The following is a 20,372-nucleotide window of genomic DNA, read 5'->3' on the forward strand; positions in this document are numbered from 1 at the left end:
AAAAAAAATAGTAAATCATGTTTCAAAAATTAAAATTTTATATGTGCCTTTAGAGGGGAGAGTCCTCTTCAAAAATATGTATTTTGTTTTAAAAAATAGGTAGATTTGATAGAAAAAGTTTGGCGGGAAAAAAAAGTGGCCAATTTTTGACAAGTTCGACTTTGAACACTTATAATTGAAAACATATACATTGAATTTTTTTTTTTTTGTCCACTAGCTATACATGTTAACTGTAACATATTATTACAAAATCGGAGAAAAATATGATCATTTGAATATCGTTTGGCAAGAACTCAACTCTATAATTTCAACATTTAAAAAAAAAAAATGGGCATTAATTTTTTAAAAAATGCAAAAATTCTTACTCAATTTAAAAAAAAAGAAATTACATACATAAACTCCATCCAATTTTATACATTTCATTGGTTTACATCATCTTTAAATTGTAAACACAAATGTCACTTTTACGTCATTAAAGTTGAACATTTTAAGTTCTGAGATCCTTTTTTTTCATAAAAGGTGACACAGGTTTGTGCTTTTACCCTTAGTAGAGGACAAATTCATAATAGACATGCTTGATTACTAAGGACATGGTCTAGCTAAGCTTCTATCACACACTCGCCATTTTAGATCAATCCCCATATTTGATTTTCAATCACCCTTCTAAAATCATATAATCCACTGAAAAAAAATGCTATAAGATAAATTAGATGATATCTTGATAATAATAATGGCCAATTTTGAGCATTTAAAATAGAATTAAAAATTCCCCATACATCATTGCATTTTGTAACTATGTATTTTAATAATTAATTGATCTTATAAATGTTTAATTTTTATCGAACATCACCCTTGATATTCTTATGTATACCCCTTCCATTTTCATGACTACAAATTTCTGCCAGTATAAATTACACAATTTAACTCTTAAATCAGGGGCGAGGGGTGGTTTCATTTCCGAAGGAATACATACCAAGGTCAACTGGATTATTAACCCTAGTAAAAGGACCAGCGCTACAAACCAGGAGCGCAGACAACCTGCGGCATTGATTTAGCCGGATGCGAAGTCATATTTGAGGAGGAAATCGAGGCTTGCTTGAATCGAAGTGTACTGGTAAAAATGGATGTTTGCGTGGATTGGGATGTATTGCAGTTGCAGGAGATGATAGGCAGCGGTGGAGCTCTTAAGGGCAACCTCTACAAGGCTCACATCGATCACCTCTTTTCCCAGTGGCTCTCTCTTCCGGACACCGTCAAATTCGTATGCTCTCTTCTTCGCCATTCTTTCTTTACTCTTTAAAGTGCTACGAGATATATCAAGCATTTGATTCACGCACTTAAAATCAAAACTCCACCTTGCTTAGGTTAAAGGAAAAATATTTGCTGGCATTCACCTCAGTCGACAGAAATTTGGTCGCCATGTCCATTATAAGCTGTCACACAACAGTTTCCAAAAAAACAGTAATGGTAACCCTTTCCCAATGCTTTGGAATCAAATTGGCACCGGTCAAGGTTTTCCCCTATGCCTTTTACTTTCGAGCACACTTCTTGAGGAAAATGAACGAATTTGTTCATCGATCGCTTGGCCAGGCCGAATTATGCTAACAAGTTTCTTGTTAGTATGTACACGTCTGTATTACAATTGCATTATTTATCCAAACTGAACATTAGAACAGGCTTGTATGCATATCATATCGAACCTTGTAATTTTGCAAGGAAATCTCTCTTGGAAAAGTTTCATATTTCTAGAATTATTTTGACATTATTTATCTTGGGCGAACTGGTTTGGGGAAGGTCCATTTCATGGTGCGAGATGCTTGTTTTTTCCAACCAATTTTTTAACTACCTCTGCAAACTAAACGATCAGGTTTATATAAAATGAACAGTTCTGGTGGCCTTTTATGAGATGGTTCACTTCACTTGTTTTAGTTCAATTAATAAATGAATGGAGGAGTTGACAGACAAGTATAGGTATCATGCTTCATTGGCATGAGAGAGTGTGAGGTTTGTTTCAGTATTGCTCATTTGCCTTCTTTTCCTTGCATGTTGTATGTTGTCTTTTTCATTGTATAATTTGAAGTTTTACATACAGTTTTATTTCTTTGATTATCATTGTTGTTCATTGTCTTTTTTCTATTCTGCGTTCCATGTTTCTTCTTTTGAAAGCTGTGATCTTCCTTCCCTATATTTTATCTTTAGGTCTGTTTCTTAATAGAAAAATTATGTACTTATCTATTTTAAACTGGATCTTGCCCACGACAAAATGCTTTCAAAATAATTGAGGTGTCAATGTCCAGAGTCTTATACCTGCATGGTTGTTGAGAAATACTCAAGAATGTTTTAGACACCTCTTGGTGTATGTCAGATCTATGTGGAGATGGATCTCAATTGAAAAGTCTTTGGCATTATATCCGAGACAACCTTTCATACTATCTGATACACGGACTGCCAGTGTATTGGGATTAGTGCCTGATATCTTCATCATTTTAAAAATGTGCATAACACCCTTGCTTGATCCCAGCCATAGCTCTTCCTGTAGCTATTAAAACCTGTGGCTACTTCTCAAATATCTATTTTAAAAGTGTTGTCTTTCTACGAGGATGTGGAATTCATAATGCAAAGCAATTGACAGTTATAGATATCCAGATTTTGTATTAGGAGTCACACTTGCCAAATGCTATGTACCAACTGATCCCTACTTGTCATTTTGTTTGTATACTTACCAAACCTGATTTTGAAATTAAGTTTTGTCTCTAACATTTTGTGGTTAAGTTTTTTTAATTCACTTGAAAGTTTTTTGAAGGCATAGAAAGAATATGTAAAGCAATCTGGATTCTGTGTTTCAAAAAATTGTTGCCATTTGGTGTATTAAATTAAGCATGTCTGGAATATAGAGTTCGTTTCTCTCGTGAGGGAGGAGTAGTTTGGTAAAGATCCAAACAGTCACTTGATATCCTGATTTTCTTATTTTAATGGAACTTCTTTTTCCATGTTTTTAAAGGTAATGTCATTACTAAAAGAAGCTAAGGCAGACAGCCCTCTGAGTGTTGCAAGGAGTTCGTATGTAGTTATATTCTAATAAAATCTGTTTTTCTATGTTTTTAAGGTTACATCATTACTTGAAGAAGCAAAAGCAGGCAGTCCACTGAGTGTTGCAGGGACTTCCTGCAATGCAAATACAGCTTCAAATAATTCTGTATTGCCAAATATGTTTCCATCTGGCAGTGCACCTCCACTTTCGCCAAGAAGTGTTTCTGGTTCGCCACGATCAGTCATGAGACGACACGGAGCAGGACCCAGTTCTCTGGGATCTCCTCTAAAATTTTCCAGTGAACCTGTGAAAGAAGTCATCCCCCCGGTAGTTGTCATTTACTGAAATTTTCTTTGCTGCTTTACAGCTTCAGATTCCATTAGACTACAGTTAACGTGATCTGTTATTTATAAAATTTGGCATTCAAATATATAAATTGTGAAGTAACATGCATCTGGATATCATTTAATGACTTAGTAACTATATCCACAGTTTTACTTTCACAATGGTCCACCACTTCCAAAAGAATTGGCAGAACAATATTTGGCAAGAATTGAACAGCTTTTTTTCGGACACATGGATGGCTTACGAGTAGAAGGTCTGAATAAAACATAATCCCAATCATATGTTATTTTTATGAAGTTAATGCTATTTTGTATTGTTGATGGCAAGTTTTCTCTTACAGACTTTAAAACTGTGACGAAGGAAATTTGCAAGCTGCCTTCATTCTTTTCAAGTGTGCTTTTCAAAAAGATTGACATGGATGATACAGGAGTGGTGACAAGGTATGGCAATAGATTCAACAAAAAATTTGAACAATATGATATATTGGTTTGCATGATATGGTTTTTTTCATCCTAAATGATGCTATGGCTTTCTATGTCTTATTCTCTATGAAATGGTTAAGATGCAACTGTTAAGCACAATTGTCCATTAGATTTAATAAACATAGGATTTTATAAATGTATTTTCCATAGAAAATATTGCTGTTTAAATCCGGGCAAAGTTGCCATTTCTAACTTTTTTAAATCAAGAAACTGATTGACATTTGATGTTGTATGTTTCAATGCACCTGAACTATGCCTGTGCACATGTCAACAGATTAATCTTCTGCTCCAAGGATGAAATTAGGAGGTTTATGCAATGAATTTCTTCTTCTATGTTGTTTGTGACATTACCATTAAAGTTGAGAGTACCATGATTGTCTTCTAGACTTTTGGAAATGATTTGGGGAGAAAACCTTAAATTTCTATTGAAAATTGTTATTACTTTCTACAGTAGCAACAGTTTATTCTTCATACACACTCCTAAACTTGATTCTGATTTTTCATGGTTTTCTCATGTTTGGAGGAACTTCTTCCCTTGAACTAATCTCCTTAATATATTCATCATTGCATCTGTTTACTAATGTACTTCCCTTAAGCTGTAAGCAAAATTCTACTTTGTACCTATTTTTCGTTTAGTAATTCCTTTCTGTAAAGTGATGCTGCTAGAATTTGCTTTGATGGAGCCTTTCCTTTTAACATTGACGGAGATTTATTTGTTAGAATTGCATTTAGTAACCTGTTCCAACTTATTATTAATTTTGTACTAAAATTCTTGGCTGACCTTTCAGGTTCATATCTTTTGTGAGATTCTCATCCTTCATTTCTCTTTGATTAATTCTAAGATTGCATGAAAAATCTGCTGTAAATAGTAATCTTGAAATGTTTTCTATTCATAGCTTTCATTTGAGAGTTTTGGATCTTCCTACATTTTTGAACCTTCAAAGTTATATATCTCTTCAAACCAATGTCATAGCCATGCAGTTTTATAGTTGATGCAGGCCTAGCAAACATGAAAGACCTTTTTCATTCAGAGAGCAATTTGAATCCTCTTATTTTGCGCTAATGAATTAAGCCTGAATATGAAGAGGTATGCTCAACAACTGGTTAGATGATTTCTGGCAAGTTTTTTCATATGCTACCCTTTGCAAATGTAACCAAATAAAGCTCTTAATTGATGCACAGATCTTATTTAGTTGGTCTGCGTCTTCACGCACCTCTTGCAACATAGTCTCCTAACAACAAATCAATGTATTCTGGCCATCAGGATGTAATAATGTGGTTAGAAGCCACACAAATGATAGTTATTAACTTATTTGAGATACAAAGAAAAGCAAATTATTGATGTAAATATGATGAAGAGTTTGAGCTGATATGTTGAAGAACTATAATATAAAGCTAACATATTGTAAATTAAATTTGAAAACAAGTAATAGTGAAGCTCAAAAAAATTTCACATTTGCATCAATTTTTGATTTCATTGCATCAGATTGTCACTTGGTCATTGTTCGAAAACAAAAGTTTAGTTCCTGGACTAGAAAATATTTATTTTGTTCCAAATTTCTACGGAATTGGTGTCAATATCATGTTCTGTTCCACAAGTGCTCAATTACTTTTTACAAAAAGGTAGTGTGCTGTCTTATCGTATTTACAATTCAATGACGTGTTTAATTTATGCTATAATATGTAAGCAATTCAATTGCCGATGTTATAGTTTTCTTTTTGTTGTGTATACTTGTGACCCAGCCTGGCACCCATTTTAGGTGAGCTGAGGGGAGACTAATCCCTTGAGTGAAGGTGGAGAAACTGAAAGCTGGTGGCTTGAGATGAACTGTCTATAACTATGATATGGGATCCACTGTCTCATATTAATATCTGCAAGGACACCATTACATATATAATACACCTTGAATGCGATCTTGATAGCCCTGGTAAACTTATGGATTCAAATTAGGCCCTGGTTATCTCATATATCTAGTCTTTATAGTATGGTACCCTGATATATTTTACACTCTTAACCAACATAAGACTAAGGACAATGCTATGCTATTGTAAGCTACCTCAATTAAAATTTGGTTCCTGGACTTTTATTGGCCTTAGCACGTGAGAAAATGAAAATGCCACCATCTTAATGCTTTAGGCCAATGTAAAATCATAACCATGGGATTTGAATTTGAATCAAAATATGAATGCAGTCAATGTTTCCTGTTTGATCAGGAAGTGCAGGAATTTTATAGAGCCTCAAACATTGCATGCTAAGATAATCTGAAAAGCAATGCTCTAAATGCCAAGGAAGCTGTATTATCCACATGAATCTCTGCATACCCCTTTTTAAATTGGGGGTTCTTAATGGTGATTATTGAAATTTCCATCACTGAATCTTTAGTATTTACCCTCCTCCTTTAATAATGTAGGTCTTCCTCTACTTCTTTAAAAGCCCTGTAAAATTCAACCTTAGTGTAAGATCTTCGTTAGCAACTTTATTAATTAAAAAATTAAGAAGATTGACTTATATTATTGTGTACCTGTCCCTCAATATAATAAACTTCCCAGATACACATAACTGATGATATAAAATTTCTTTATATCGAACGCCAATGGAACTGATTGAAAATAACATAATGATACAAAGACATTTCCATTAATGAATATGTATAGTAAAATTAAATTTAGTGTACCACCTTCCTTCATAATGGGCCAATCTTTCCCTGTATAATTCAGATAAGGAAGAAAGGCAGACACATTTGTAGCAGATGTCTAAATAACAGTGAAAATTTAACATCTAGATCTTCTGTCGATAGGGGATATCCCAGCTTTTACCAAATAATAATTCCCTTAATTACTGGATAAAGGATCCTATATTTTGTTGCAAACAATGAAATTAGGAAAAGGTAAGAGTTAAACTGCAAAAGAGAAAGTAAACACATTTGGATTCCGACTAACAAGCCTAAACTGCAAAAGAGAAATGAAACTGGTTGAAAATAACATAATGATACAGAGACATTTCCATTAATGAATATGTAGTAAAATTAAATTTAGTGTACTACCTTCCTTCATAATGGGTCAATCTTTCCTTGTATAATTCAGATAAGGAAGGAAAGCAGACACATTTGTAGCAGATGTCTAAATAACAGTGAAAATGTAACATCTAGATCTTCTGTCAATAGGGGATATCCCAGCTTTTACCAAATAATAATTCCCTTAATTACTGGATAAAGGATCCTATATTTTGAGGCAACCAATAAAACTAGGAAAAGGTAAGAGTTAAACTGCAAAAGAGAAAGTAAACACATTTGGATTATGACTAACAAGCTTAAATAAACCAGAGATCCATGCAAATCCAAAATAGAGAAGATAACTAATATCTTCTAATTTATTAATATCTAAATTTAAGTATTACTCTAATTTATGTTTTGCTTATTTTATAATTGTTTTTTATTTTTATTCAAGATATAAAAAATGAAATGTCAAAATGACGTTTTATTTTGAAAGTTCAGTTTATTATTGTGTAATGAACTCTTTATATTTAAATTTTGAATTTATAAAATATTTAGATATTGTTATTCCTAAATGATATATAAATTAAATGCATTTTTTGTTAATATAAGTATATGACCTGGCTTCTATATAATTAGTTATGTAGCAATTGTGTGGATATCACTTTTAAAGTTCTGAAAATCTTCACAAATAACTTTGAGAATTGCATTAAATTTTTTAATTTATCTGTATGTGTTTTCTATGATGTCATATTCAGCCATATCTATATTAGGGGGTCTTGAAAAATTGCTGTATGTGTATCTGATACTGAATCCATATCTGTATTCTATCCGTATCTGTGTCCGTTCAGTTTTGCTACTTTCTTGTGAATCTTGTTTCATATATCGGAAGCTAGAAATATCATTGAAACAATGAAACACAAGGAAAGAATTACAATTCAGTCCATTATATGACTGGGTCATAATTGTGCTCAGATTTAATTGCATCTGTACAAATTTAGGAAAAGCGGCTTTAGATGGTGTAGACCACGTACATATGCACTTGGAATCTGGCCTTTGGATTTCAGTGTAGCAGTTGTTTTAAGTATAAGTAGGAACTGTTGCCAGTTTGAGCATCTTGCAGTTGAAATAGTAGATCAATTTGTGACATTTTCAAGGTGAATGGGGTGCAGGGACCAGTTTGTTTCTTTCTGGATTGACAAGAAAATGGTGACCATGGATCAAGCAACCCAAATTTTCACAATATTAAAGCAGCCAGATAGGAATTATCTTACACAGGTTTCTTGTCAGAACTATTCTTTTTTGTTTCATGTTTAAAGTTCATCAATTTGGATTTCATGAAATGAGTTTGTTGCTTAGAGTTGTATTTATTACACTGACAAATTGGTAACGGCGGCTTGTTCTTAACACATAGTAGCTGTAATGATGGTGTGAGCAGGATGATTTCAAGCCTCTATTGAGAGAGCTTTTGGCTACTCATCAAGGATTGGAGTTTTTGCAGAGTACACATGAGTTTCAAGAAAGATATGGTACATCTTATGAAACCTTACATTTTGTACATTCTCTTGGATAATGTTGAAGACTGAGATGTAATGCTAAAGAACAGTTGATTGATGTATACTCTATAGTTTTTTAAATGAATTATAACCATAAAAAGACAAAAATAAAAAATGAATGCTGACATTATTGCTTCCCCTTTGTATCTTTTTAACCATATTAAGGGTTGAGCTAGTGGCACTCAGTTAAATTTTTGAGTTTTTAATTTATGTGTTGATGGGGAGCCTTAGGAAAATATGGCTTCTAAATATTTGTTTGGCTTGTTAAAATGAGATTGGAGAGTCATTTGTTGTCAAAATTGAAGCTTTGAGTTGAGAGTGCTTATTTTTGTTGTCCTTTCCACCCCAAACCAAGTATTGAAATGACGTGGAGAATTATGAAAGGAGAGAACATAGGCTCCATATCTGAAGAAAAGGTGGTGTGACTAGGAGAAACATAACCACTAAAGAAAAGATTTCAAGGATGTGTTGTAGAACCCATATGAGGGGAGGACTAGAATCTCCCCATTGAGGCCCTTGGCTAAGAATAGTAGGGGCCCTCATGCAAACCCTGCATTTGGATATAAATGGAAGGGTGGATGGGAGAAGGAACTAGATGGACGTAGATTAGTTGGACTTTTCCTGCATGGGGGGTTCCCCGTTAAAATATAAGGATGCCTTGGGATTCAGCTAAAACCCAAGTTCATTATAGTTGTTCAACTAAACAGGCGGTTGAGTTTGAGTCAAAGGAGAATCAAACACCTAACTTGTGACAAAGTTCAACCTGTAGCCCATACCCACCATGTGGCCTTCCTTGAGAAGAAAAATGGAGAGACGTAAACTTGGGCAAGAAGTTGCCAGTGTAGTGTAGCATAATATACCCAACACCTAAAAGCAATCTCATGATTATCAAGTTGTTGCTTCCAAATTCTTTTGCTATCTTTTCAAAATATTTACTCATCTTTGAAGGCAGGACAATTAGCCTTAAGAAATTCGTGCTTAACTGCAATATCTTTACAATCTAATAACATGAATTTATCTTTAAGGATAGTGATACCTACCTGGTTTTTGAATTGAATTTGAAACCATATTGCAACCTCCTCCATTTAGCATTCTGAACCTAACCATCGAGCAAAAAGCAAGTGTTTTTTGCATTAGTTGTACATCCCTCTCGTATATTCATGCTGCATGTTCATCTCTATTGCATCCATTTCAGGATTTATGTTTTCCGGAGGGAGGGTATTAGAGTTTTGCTGCTTCATTGGAGTGTGATTGTTTCTGGCATTTACATTGATTCTTGAAACCCTTTGCCTAGGGTTTTGAATTGGCTGTGGTACAAGCTTATACCAATGCCCAGGGTTTTGAAGGGGCTTTCTCTGTTGGAATATTTGTGGGGAATGGTGGATGGCACTGATTATGGTGAGGAGGGAGCAGTGGTATTCTGGAATTATCTCTGTGCTCTAGGATAATTTTATTTGCACCAGTAGCAAATGGCAGAATTCTTGTTGAGAGAAGGATTGCCCATATTCGATTCATCATTCTTCTTCTACTTTCCTGCTGTTCCCTTCTGGGAGTAACCCTTCTCCATTCCACATGCCTACCATCCTCCTGTAGTTGTTCCCATTCATGGAAGCCCTTAAAATCTTGTGCCCTGCATCTATCACTTTCTGCCAGATTTGAGGATTGAGCCATTTGAGTAAAAAATCTGACCTCCCTGAGTATGTCAAAGCTATTGTAGTTGCCTTAATGAGTTGGGAGATGAATACGAGGTGCAATGTTGATACCATTGCGGTCTCATAATTTTTTATTTTGAGAACCTTGCCAATTTCACTAGTTAGCATTTCATGCGAGCAAGTGCAGAGACATTTTCATATTTTCAAATTATTACCAAACTTGACATTCACATTATTTGTCTTTCTGAAATTCAAGCTTTTCATTTGTGACATCACCAGTTCAATTGCAGCAGTGAAATAAATCACAGATTGAGCTGAAATTCATAGATCACTTTCAGATATTCAGGAGCCTAAATCAGATTGAATCCCCTTTGATTTCCTTTTAATTCACCTTGATCGAAGAAATTCAGTCTAGATTCAACAATTCTGCTACATATCTGCCTTCCAAAATTGTGATCTTCTTTTCAAAATTTCCTCTGTGCTGGAAATTAGTGTTATCTCCAATGGTCTGCCTTCGAATTCATGCCCAGTATGATCAGATCAGAATGTTGATGCTTTGGAATTTGATTGATATTTGCCGGCGTTTATTCTTCAACTTGCCTCTTTGATTGAATATGCAGAAGTTTTTCTTTGTTCTGCTCTCTGCCTTGTATTCTCTGCTCGAATTCGACAATGGTATGTTAGAATATTATAATAACCATAGAATTTATGTTAATTCAAATAATATTAATTTATAAATTATAAATATATTAAAGTTATATACCAACATAAATATTTCATAGTTCAAATATTTAAAATATTAAACTTTAATAGCTTTAATAAATACAAATCAAATAACAAATCTAACTATATAAAACAAAAAGTGATAAATATTATTATTTAAATATTCAAAATACTAATTAAATCAATAAATTGTTAAATTTATAATCAGAAGTAAATAACTGCAACAAAAATGAAATGCAAAATTTAAAACAAATGATAACACCAAAATTTATCCTTGGAAAAACCCTCATCACCAAGGGAAACAACCCAGCCAACAAAAATCAATGCCTTTATTCAGAATTGAAGGCTTTACAAAAATTGTTGCCTCTTATTGATTTCTTCAGCCCGACAGTCAACAAGCATGAGTTTTAACATAAACAGACGAATCACTGAGTTTGCTCAAATGATCCACAATGATCAGGAGCAAAATAAAGAACATAGAATAAGAGTATGGATGTGATACACAGGTATAAGCTATCTCATGCTTAATACACACCACATAAGTCACCGCCATATTAGTTATATACAGATCATAACATGTATACTCAGCTAAATGCACTCATGATGCCCCTTACAAACACACAAAACTGAGAGAGACAGAGTTTAGAAAGACATCATCCACCATAAAAACATACAACAATGAAATATTGATCCATGAGACGAACATAGTTCTGGTCATGACAATTCTTGACAGTCACAACATTCATTGTAGCATAATAATATGAACTGACAACAGTAATAATACATTTACCACATTATAATATCAAATGACAACAATAATCTGAGGCATTAATGAACAAGATAGTAACTGTTTCTTTCATGAAGAGTCTCATAGATGTGATGAAGTGAATACAGCTACACACACATGATGCCAAATATGAACAGTGTCATGTACATTGCCATGTACTCATGATGCCACATGTATTGTCATATACACACGAAGGCACATGGACAACAATAGAAAGAAGTTGCACCAAGCTAGGGATAAAGGCAGGAGAAGGAAATACAGCATCGAACATGAATAAGGTTCCACAATAACATAAGAATAACCAGTGAAAGAGAATTAACTTTTATGAAGTCAAACTTAAAGAATTTACAACAGAGAACTAATAGGTGATCTTTATTGCAGCTACCGAGAAATTCAACATAAATATGATTTTTTTTTTGGTCGGTAATAGTTTATATTTTATCAATCCTTTAAAAGAAATTACAATGTATATCTTTACAATTGAGAAGTATTAACAATTGACAAAGAACATGCATCCACCATGCAAACAGCCCCAGATAACCACCCAAAATGGTGACTTCCACGCCAAGATCACAAACTGCAGTTATAACTCATAGACCAAAACCCATCCAAATCACCAGTGGCAGTCCACAATCCCTTTCGATAGACATGTTACAGTCTGAATATCCATGTTGGTACCATCCTCGTAGAGGCACATATTAAAATTTACAAGCCATCCCGGTAAAATAAAATTTGGGAAACTAGTGACTAATGACAAAAAAAGAAACCAAAATTCCCCACCCCCCACCCCCCACCCCCCACCCCCCACCCACCCAAACCATCTACTCTGTCCCACTTTGCCCATCCCATACCTCTACATTTTCAGGGCTTTTTCATCTTACTCTCTTTGCCTTCCTCTCATTGACACTCTTAACTGGTTATCCACTACCACCATGGCTTGATTGTCCTCAAATTCCTGTCACCTTAGGATCGACTTCAAATCCTGCTAGGCCGTGAGCACTTTCCTCCTTTTTTTTCTTCATTTACTTTGTATGGATGACAAACAAATGAAATGATCCCATCCTCCTTTGCTACCATTGGGTCTTCAATGCCTTTTGATACATCGAACCCAATTCCTAGGACCGCCCATTCAAAAACACACAGTCGAGTCCATAAAGCATGCTATTATCCACCGAACAATGCAATACCCACTTGATGATCTCTGTCTCCTCTGCCACTTCCAGTCCCCATGCCAACACTAGTGAGAAGATGTCCATACTCAAATGATACTCGTTTCTTGCTTTGACAAACTCATCTCCCAACAAATCCATCATAGTTTGCACCATGTCCTCTCTTTTACTTTTGAGGAGCCGTTTCAATTGCTGGGTAGTCACTAAACCAAAAAATCCCTATTGCTATCAAGTGGTTTCTAGAGTAAAGGTCGCTTCCATCTGTGCCACTCTCCCATTAATCTCAGTGGACTTGGAATAACACCAAAGACACCACCTTTTTAAAAAAATGCACGCAAACTCTTGTCCTATCATTGCCACATTCTGTTCCTCGCATTTAATAAACTGCCAGCTGGCACAATTTGAAATAATGTCAACTCTCAAATGAAAGATTACAGAAATTCTCCATCACTACCTCCTTAGTTGCAAATGCCAACACCCACTTTGACAAGGTGTCGGTCATCTCATTACCCTGTCTTTGAATGCGAGTCACTTTTAACCTTTGAAAAGAGGTTAGCTCCTTTTGGATGGTGAGAAAAACTGAAATGTCCCTAACCGGATATTTACTTGTTTTTCCCCTTTGTACTATATTCAGAACTAAACACATGCAGATGTATTGTGAGCACCATCGAAAACCAGTACAAAATCCAACAGATCTTTAACCAACTTCTTCTTAATTATAATATTCAATCTTAGATATAGGCAAATGGAATACAATACAATGATTAAACCAGAAGATTCTCCACAAGTTAATAACTAGTTTCTTTCAGAATAATATTCAAGATTTCAGGCATATAGAAATGCATTACAGACCCACAATGATAAAACTAGAAACTTCCATACAACTCTGTAAACATGTTATTGCATTATACAAGAGCAATGCGATAACCAGTACAAAAAACCAATCTTAAATACAGATTAACAATTAGATTAGAATACTAGAATAAGAACTTGTACATGTGAATGAAACACTGAACTGATGTCTCCCGAGACAATGGGTTTGCGTTCAATGTCTGCCAGCACGAGGGGCTACGTTCTCAAACTAGCGAAAAGCTGAAGCTTTCTGAAAACTCTCACAAGAGAGAAAACTGAACTGAATCATAAATCAAGCATGCCCATCAATGAGCCTCTTTCCCCCTTTTAATACACAAACTAAGACTCTTCGACTCCCCTCTCGTTTTCGTCCTATTCCCTTGTAACTCTTCAACTTCCCTCTAGCATTTCGTCTTATTCCTCCTTGACCTTTTGCCCTCTTTTTAACATTAAATTGACCTTTTAATAATTTGAATCTACATCTCAGAGTCAATTTTAACATTATATAAAATAAGACTTCAATATTTCTAATGACCCAAAAAGGGGACATTACAAATCCCAAGCAATCAGTACCAGGGTCCCATACGAGTTTCCAGGTAGCCCTGTTGTCCAAACTGAAAACAATTTCAGCCACATTGCAAAGCAAGATGTCACTCTATAATCTATCTCTCAACCAGATCCCTGGACCCCGTATAACTCTCTGAAAAACTTTGCACTTGTAAATTGAACAACTTTGATCATCACTGATACCACTGAATCCAACCTCAAATTGAGAAAAATTACAAGGTCCTCAACAAGTCATGAATACAAATGATCAACACCTAGATCACAAACCCTATTGTCATAACCAACCAATATGATAAGATAGAAATGTATCAGTGAACTATGTATAACCCAATAGATGATGGCAGCCCGACCTAAGTAGATGATGTAATAAACAAGTCGCTCAAAAGCTGAGTCTAACACCCTAGGTGCAACATATACCAAATTGTCATCTTCAATCTGGAGAATCTCCAAGGACATAGGTACTATGAATAAGAATGAAGTTGAAAGAGTATTCCCTATGATCAACACATAACTCTCCTCAAAACTACACTAAAAACTATCCAAAGGCTGATGTAAATAATCCAACCGACTTCTGTATGGTGTGAAATTAGGAACCCAATGTGGACTGATCCTATGATGCACAACTGTAGTCAAATCACTACTTCCATTCTATGACTCATATTCCTTGCTAGGAATCGTACTAGGATTCCATATCCTGAAATCAGAATCATCTCCTTCATGATAATCAAAAGGAGAGTCCTCGTTTACCTCAAACAGGGGATTATCAAAAATCCAATGAGCATCATTTTCAAACATGGGTTTATCGGTAAGCTGAAAGTGATTTGAAACTTTGGTACTCGGGGCAATTATTCAAAGCATACGTCTGTTGAATGCTATCAAGTTCATCAATTACCTCTAGGCCTCTCTTTATCCTCTTGCTGCTAGGAGTGATTCGTGATCCTAATCTGATTTTTTGCTTCCTGAAGGGAAATCCGAGCATCATTCAATGCCTCTTGTGTTTCCTTAAACTCTCTATTGATCTCCTTAATCTCATTTCTCTCTTTATTCAACTGATCAACATGTGTTTCAGCAACCTTAAGAATGTTATCCTTGTCGGAAAGCGAATACAAATATTCTGATTTCATAGTCTTAAGAGCTGTTTTAATCACCTGAAAATCAGCAATAAGCTAATCTCCTTCCACTCCCCTTTGAGCCATCCTATAGAGATCTTCAACCTTTTTGTGAGAGTTGTCATAACGTACCAAAGATGCCACAATCATGTCATTACTAACCTTCAACTAATTCTTTAAGGTATGCATTTCATTATTGACCTGTTGAAGTGATTCATCGTCTTGCAGTGTCATTTTAGATTGTACCTCTAAATTCATGTTAAGTTTATCAAAAATATAAGGTTCACCATAAAATTCCAATCTGCTATTACGTGCGTGCAACCGACTTGATCAACTTGCTTGTTAACAGTAACCTCCATTTCACCAACATAGAAACTTGCACCCTGTGTAACATCTTCTACATGGTTGCTAGAAAGCTGTAAATCAATGGTACTTGGTTGCTCTTCTTTTTCCAGAACCTCTATTCGATGATCTTGATCCGCTGGTTATTCTTCATACGCATTTTTTCCCTAGACCCTTGTGAGAAAATCTTGAACCAAATCCAAATATTTCCTTTTTGCCTTATAAATCTTATTTTGTTGTTCTAGATAAAAATCCAAGTAATCATCGAATGATAAATCCAACTGAATTCGGGTAGGAAGTTCTTTATACTCTACAAAAATGTCGAGTATCTCAGCTCTTATATTGGATTCAGAGTTCTGAGCTAACTTCATAGTATTTTTCACGATTTTATCCAAAACCTTTACTTATCGAATTAGCAAGATGGATGCTCAATTCAACATGATTTATGCTCAATTTAACTTCCTTGTGTTAACAACTTAACAATAGAAATAAAGTTCCCTCATTTGTATCACGTACTTATTTAGCATGCCCACAGTGTAGAACTTCCACTAGGCTGAAAGTATCTTGACAACGGGAATCACAAATCAAACCACGTGCTGAAACCACTGTGCTCCATAGACTTATATTGCTTTCTTATGTCACTTCTGATACTTTAGGCGGAATTGTTTCTCACGATAGTGACTTCTCCTATTACTTCCTAACTTCTGGACCTCCACTCTTCCTTGGTATTGTCAAGGCAATAGTACTGCCCAGAATTTTTCAGACTGAATTACTCATTGCACCGGGAGTGATAGCAATTAAAGAACAAAGTAATAATTTTATCTTTGTTTACAGTTGACCTAGGAATTGCTTAAATATAGAAACCAAAAAAGCTATTCCTTGTCGCTACACAACACTGAGTAATTAAGACAGCCGTAACCTCCTTTTTATGTTCCCAGAAATCTCCCAACAAGCATGAAGTGCATCACCCTTCCTTACTGTTATTGCTAAAGTGGTTAAAGGCTTGCAAATACAACTTCCTTCAAATGCATTCTTCAGAGAAGGTAAACATGTGAATGGATGAATTCCAAATATTGAAGTTCACAACTTGTATAACTCAATATGAATTCCAAGGAATTTACTGGGAGCTCATCCTTTTGTAAACAAATCCATTTGGTATTAGCTTGTAGCCTTGCCGTAATGATGTCCAACAACCATGGCCATGTTTTCCATTGGTATAGATTCCTATCCTAAACGCCAATTCTGTGAGTTGTCTTCAAGCCGTCCCACAAAACAAATTTACTCCTCTTTGTTGAATGGCATGGAAGCCTATTTAAATGCTACTAACCTCCTTTGTCCTTTTGCAGAGATGAGACAAAATACTTGTATCTGACAGGTCAAAGTATCCTCGTGGTTTCCTTTGATTAATCTTCACAGCTCGTATATTCACTTTTGTCTAATAATATGAAAGTTTAATAAGATCTATTGTATTTGTCAAGCCCGATAGGTGAAATTGACCAATTATGTCTTACTTGAAGACTTCAAACTTCTTATTCTTCAATTGAGACGGGGTTAGAATGCTGCTTCCCAACTCCCTATTGCACTCTGAGTCAGTTGTTGAACTTCGACGTGAGGGAGATTATTGTTGCTAGTCATCAAACAATTCTATTTCATTGTCAAACGTATGGGTAAACAAAGATTATCAGGCCACGACTAATACCACCGTTTTAGCAATAAAAGATGCCGTTATCGCACATTACTTTCCCACACCCAGGCACACTAGAAATCAAGTCTCTCGGTGTAGTTGAACACACTTTTCGTTGGCTTGTATTAGATGAGGACACAAATATGAAGAAGCTCTCACTTCCACGCGAGTGCTTGGTAAACAATATTCTGCAAATCAAACACTTCCCAATGGCCTCAGCTCCACTATAAACAAAAAACTTTCAAACGACCTGGCAATCTATATCAAGTCGATGATTCTTTGCGAGTAACCTTAGAAAAGGGGGCATACGAAGTGTTTCACTTAACAGGGCTTTGCCTTACAAAATGCCAACAATAACAATTTAGTTCACAGCCAATTAAGCTTTCAAAAAGTCAGTACCCAATCATATTATGAAGTCTCAGACCTCGTGAATGTAATTAGATATAATCAAGATCTTGCAAATAACTTCCAATCTCCACATGCCGAAAATTTGTAGAGTTTCTATTGCTCACGTATCGTGAATGGACACACCAAGGCTATCCAGGTTTCAAGTTCAATCTTGGGCAAGAAATTTAATGCATCATTCCCATAAAATTTCATGCATCACTCTCTCTGTTCAAAACCAGACTTTGCTGATCATAGACAAAGAAAACAATACAACAGTACCCGAATTTAAAGGGCAAATAGGAGTATCTTTGATAGCCCAAATGAATATAAACTAATCACAGTCTTGCATGTATTTCCTCGCTCAGACATTCTTAGCCAACATAGAGATAATTGTGAACTTCCTATGAATTTGTTGCCTAAATTCTTGACAAAACCTTGATAAAACTTCTAGAAACTTGTCTTAAAATAAACTCCACAGGATGGCAGGAAACACAGCTCTAATACCACTGAAATATCCCTAACCGGATATTTACTTGTTTTTCCCCTTTGTACTATATTCATAACTAAACACATGCAGATGTATTGCGAGCACCATAAAAAACTAGTACAAAATCCAATAGATGTTTAACCAGCTTCTTCTTAATTATAATAGTCAAACTTAGATATAGGCAAATGAAATACAATATGACAATTAAACCAGAGGATTCTCTAGAAGTTAATAACTAGTTCCTTTTGGAATAATATTCAGGATTTTAGGCATATAGAAATGCATTACAGAACCACAATGATAAAACCAAAAACTTCCATAGAACTCGGTAAACACATTATTGCATTACACGACAACAATACAATAACTAGTACAAAAACAATCAGATTGGAATACTAGAATAAGAACCTGTAAGTGCGAATGAAACACCTGGACTGATGACTCCCGGGACAATGGGTTTGTGTCCATTGTCTGCTAGCACGAGGGGGTACATCCTCAAACTAGCTAAAAGCTGAAGCTTTTTGAAAACTCTAACAAGAGAGATAACTGAACTAAATCATAAATCAAGCATGCCCAACAGTGAGCCTTTTTCCCCCATTTAATACACAAACTAAGACCCTTCGATTCCCCTCTAGCTTTTGTCCTATTCCCTTCTGACACTTCAACTTCCCTTTGGCATTTCGTCTTATTCCTCCTTGACCTTTTGCCCTCTTTATAACCATTAAATTGACCTTTTAATAATTTGAGTCTGTCTTAGAGTCAATTTTAACATTATATAAAATAAGACTTCAATATTTCTAATGTCTAAAAAGGGGACATTACAAAAACACTTCTGCGAATGCCATGCTTGTGATGTACCTGCAATAATTGCTTCAACTATAATGAGGGAATCGCCTTCAAGATGTAAATTGTTTACCACTACGTTTCTACCTAATTTGAGAGCATAAAGCGCTTTTATGGCTTCAGAGACATTATTAGTTCCCAAGTTGATTCTCTTTGGCCGCATAAATAACATGTTACTTCTACAATGCCTAGTCACAAACCCTATCCCATAGGGTCTCGGGTTTTCATTTGAAGCCCCATCAAACCTTATGTTTATCCATCATTCCCGTGGCCTCATCCATGTAACTTTTTTTACCATAACTTTTTTTCAGATCAACCCAATTCTACCACTTAAGAGGTCAAATCTTGATGATTTATTAAAAAGATTAAATTTTATTTTTAAAAATAAAATTGAAAAGAAAATCAATACTTATAAGTTCAATCTAAATATTAAAATTTAAAAATGAAATCTATATATTGAATATAAAAAATGGAGCCCAACTTTATATGACCCAAAGGATAATATTTGTGCACCGATCCTTTTAGCTGTCTGTCAAGCTATTTTTTTTCTAGACATTTAGAGAGGCTGGAGTATGGGGTTCACTTGCAATGATATTCCTATCTACGCCATTCAAGTTTTGGAGGGCTGAAAAAAGATCCTGTTGGCTAGTGGTGGATATGTTCACATTGTTTGACATTGAAAAACACTGATAAAAAATTGCAGATGTCACATTCAAGCTGCTTGGCCTGGAAAAATTGTTTTTTAAAATATATTTTATTTAAAAAAGGTGTAGCCTTTGTGAATATGGGGCCAAAGTTCCCAGACTTGGAACTGGCCATGACTCGACAAGGGTAACTTGACTCATGATCTGGCTAGGACTCGAACATGACTTGGCAAAACAACAAACCCATGGAACTTTTATTAAGATTTACCCTTGCCTTCATCCTTTTGCTATCATATACTGAAACTAGCAAGGCTGACCTGGCTCGCTGACCTAGACCCAGCAAGGCTGACCCAACTCACCGACTTGGGATGCTCGACTCGCGGAGAGTCATGGAACAATGTATGGGGCAAATTTTAATGATTTTTAACATTATTTTGAAGTTCGCCAAATTTCAAACTTCAAGATGACTTGGTAACAAGGTATTTTTTACTGGTTAATATTCGCTAATTGGCTAATTTTAGAAGTTTTAGGCCCTAATAATTTGATTAATAATTTAAGATTTAATGCAACCTAAATCGCCACATTTTTATAAAATTTAGTTCTAAAATATCTAAAATAGCTCAATAATTTATTTTATTAAAAAATTTAAACTCAAAGATTCGCCACAATATTTGATACATGATTAGATTTAATTCATCTAAATATTATATATTATTGGA

General features: G+C 35.0%; 1 protein-coding gene across 3 annotated transcripts in view; it reads left to right on the forward strand.

Moving 5' to 3' along the window:
• Positions 1-936: 936 nt before the first annotated feature.
• Positions 937-20,372, forward strand: part of LOC149542960 (serine/threonine protein phosphatase 2A regulatory subunit B''beta-like) — a 45,054-nt gene continuing 25,618 nt past the window's right edge. For all 3 annotated transcript variants that reach the window (XR_016355568.1, XR_016355569.1, XM_089797890.1), the window contains exons 1-6: positions 937-1,261; positions 3,107-3,358; positions 3,524-3,629; positions 3,717-3,816; positions 8,024-8,129; positions 8,290-8,380. Coding sequence is in view for 1 of the 3 variants with exons in the window: in XM_089797890.1 (XP_089654016.1) it covers positions 1,121-1,261; positions 3,107-3,358; positions 3,524-3,629; positions 3,717-3,816; positions 8,024-8,129; positions 8,290-8,380 (796 nt within the window). In the remaining 2 variants the exon portion in view is untranslated. The remainder of the gene's footprint in view (positions 1,262-3,106; positions 3,359-3,523; positions 3,630-3,716; positions 3,817-8,023; positions 8,130-8,289; positions 8,381-20,372) is intronic.

The sequence above is a fragment of the Cupressus sempervirens genome, chromosome 8 (genome assembly GCF_028749045.1).
Source record: "Cupressus sempervirens isolate cs-2001-9-10 chromosome 8, ASM2874904v1, whole genome shotgun sequence".
NCBI lineage: Eukaryota > Viridiplantae > Streptophyta > Pinopsida > Cupressales > Cupressaceae > Cupressus > Cupressus sempervirens.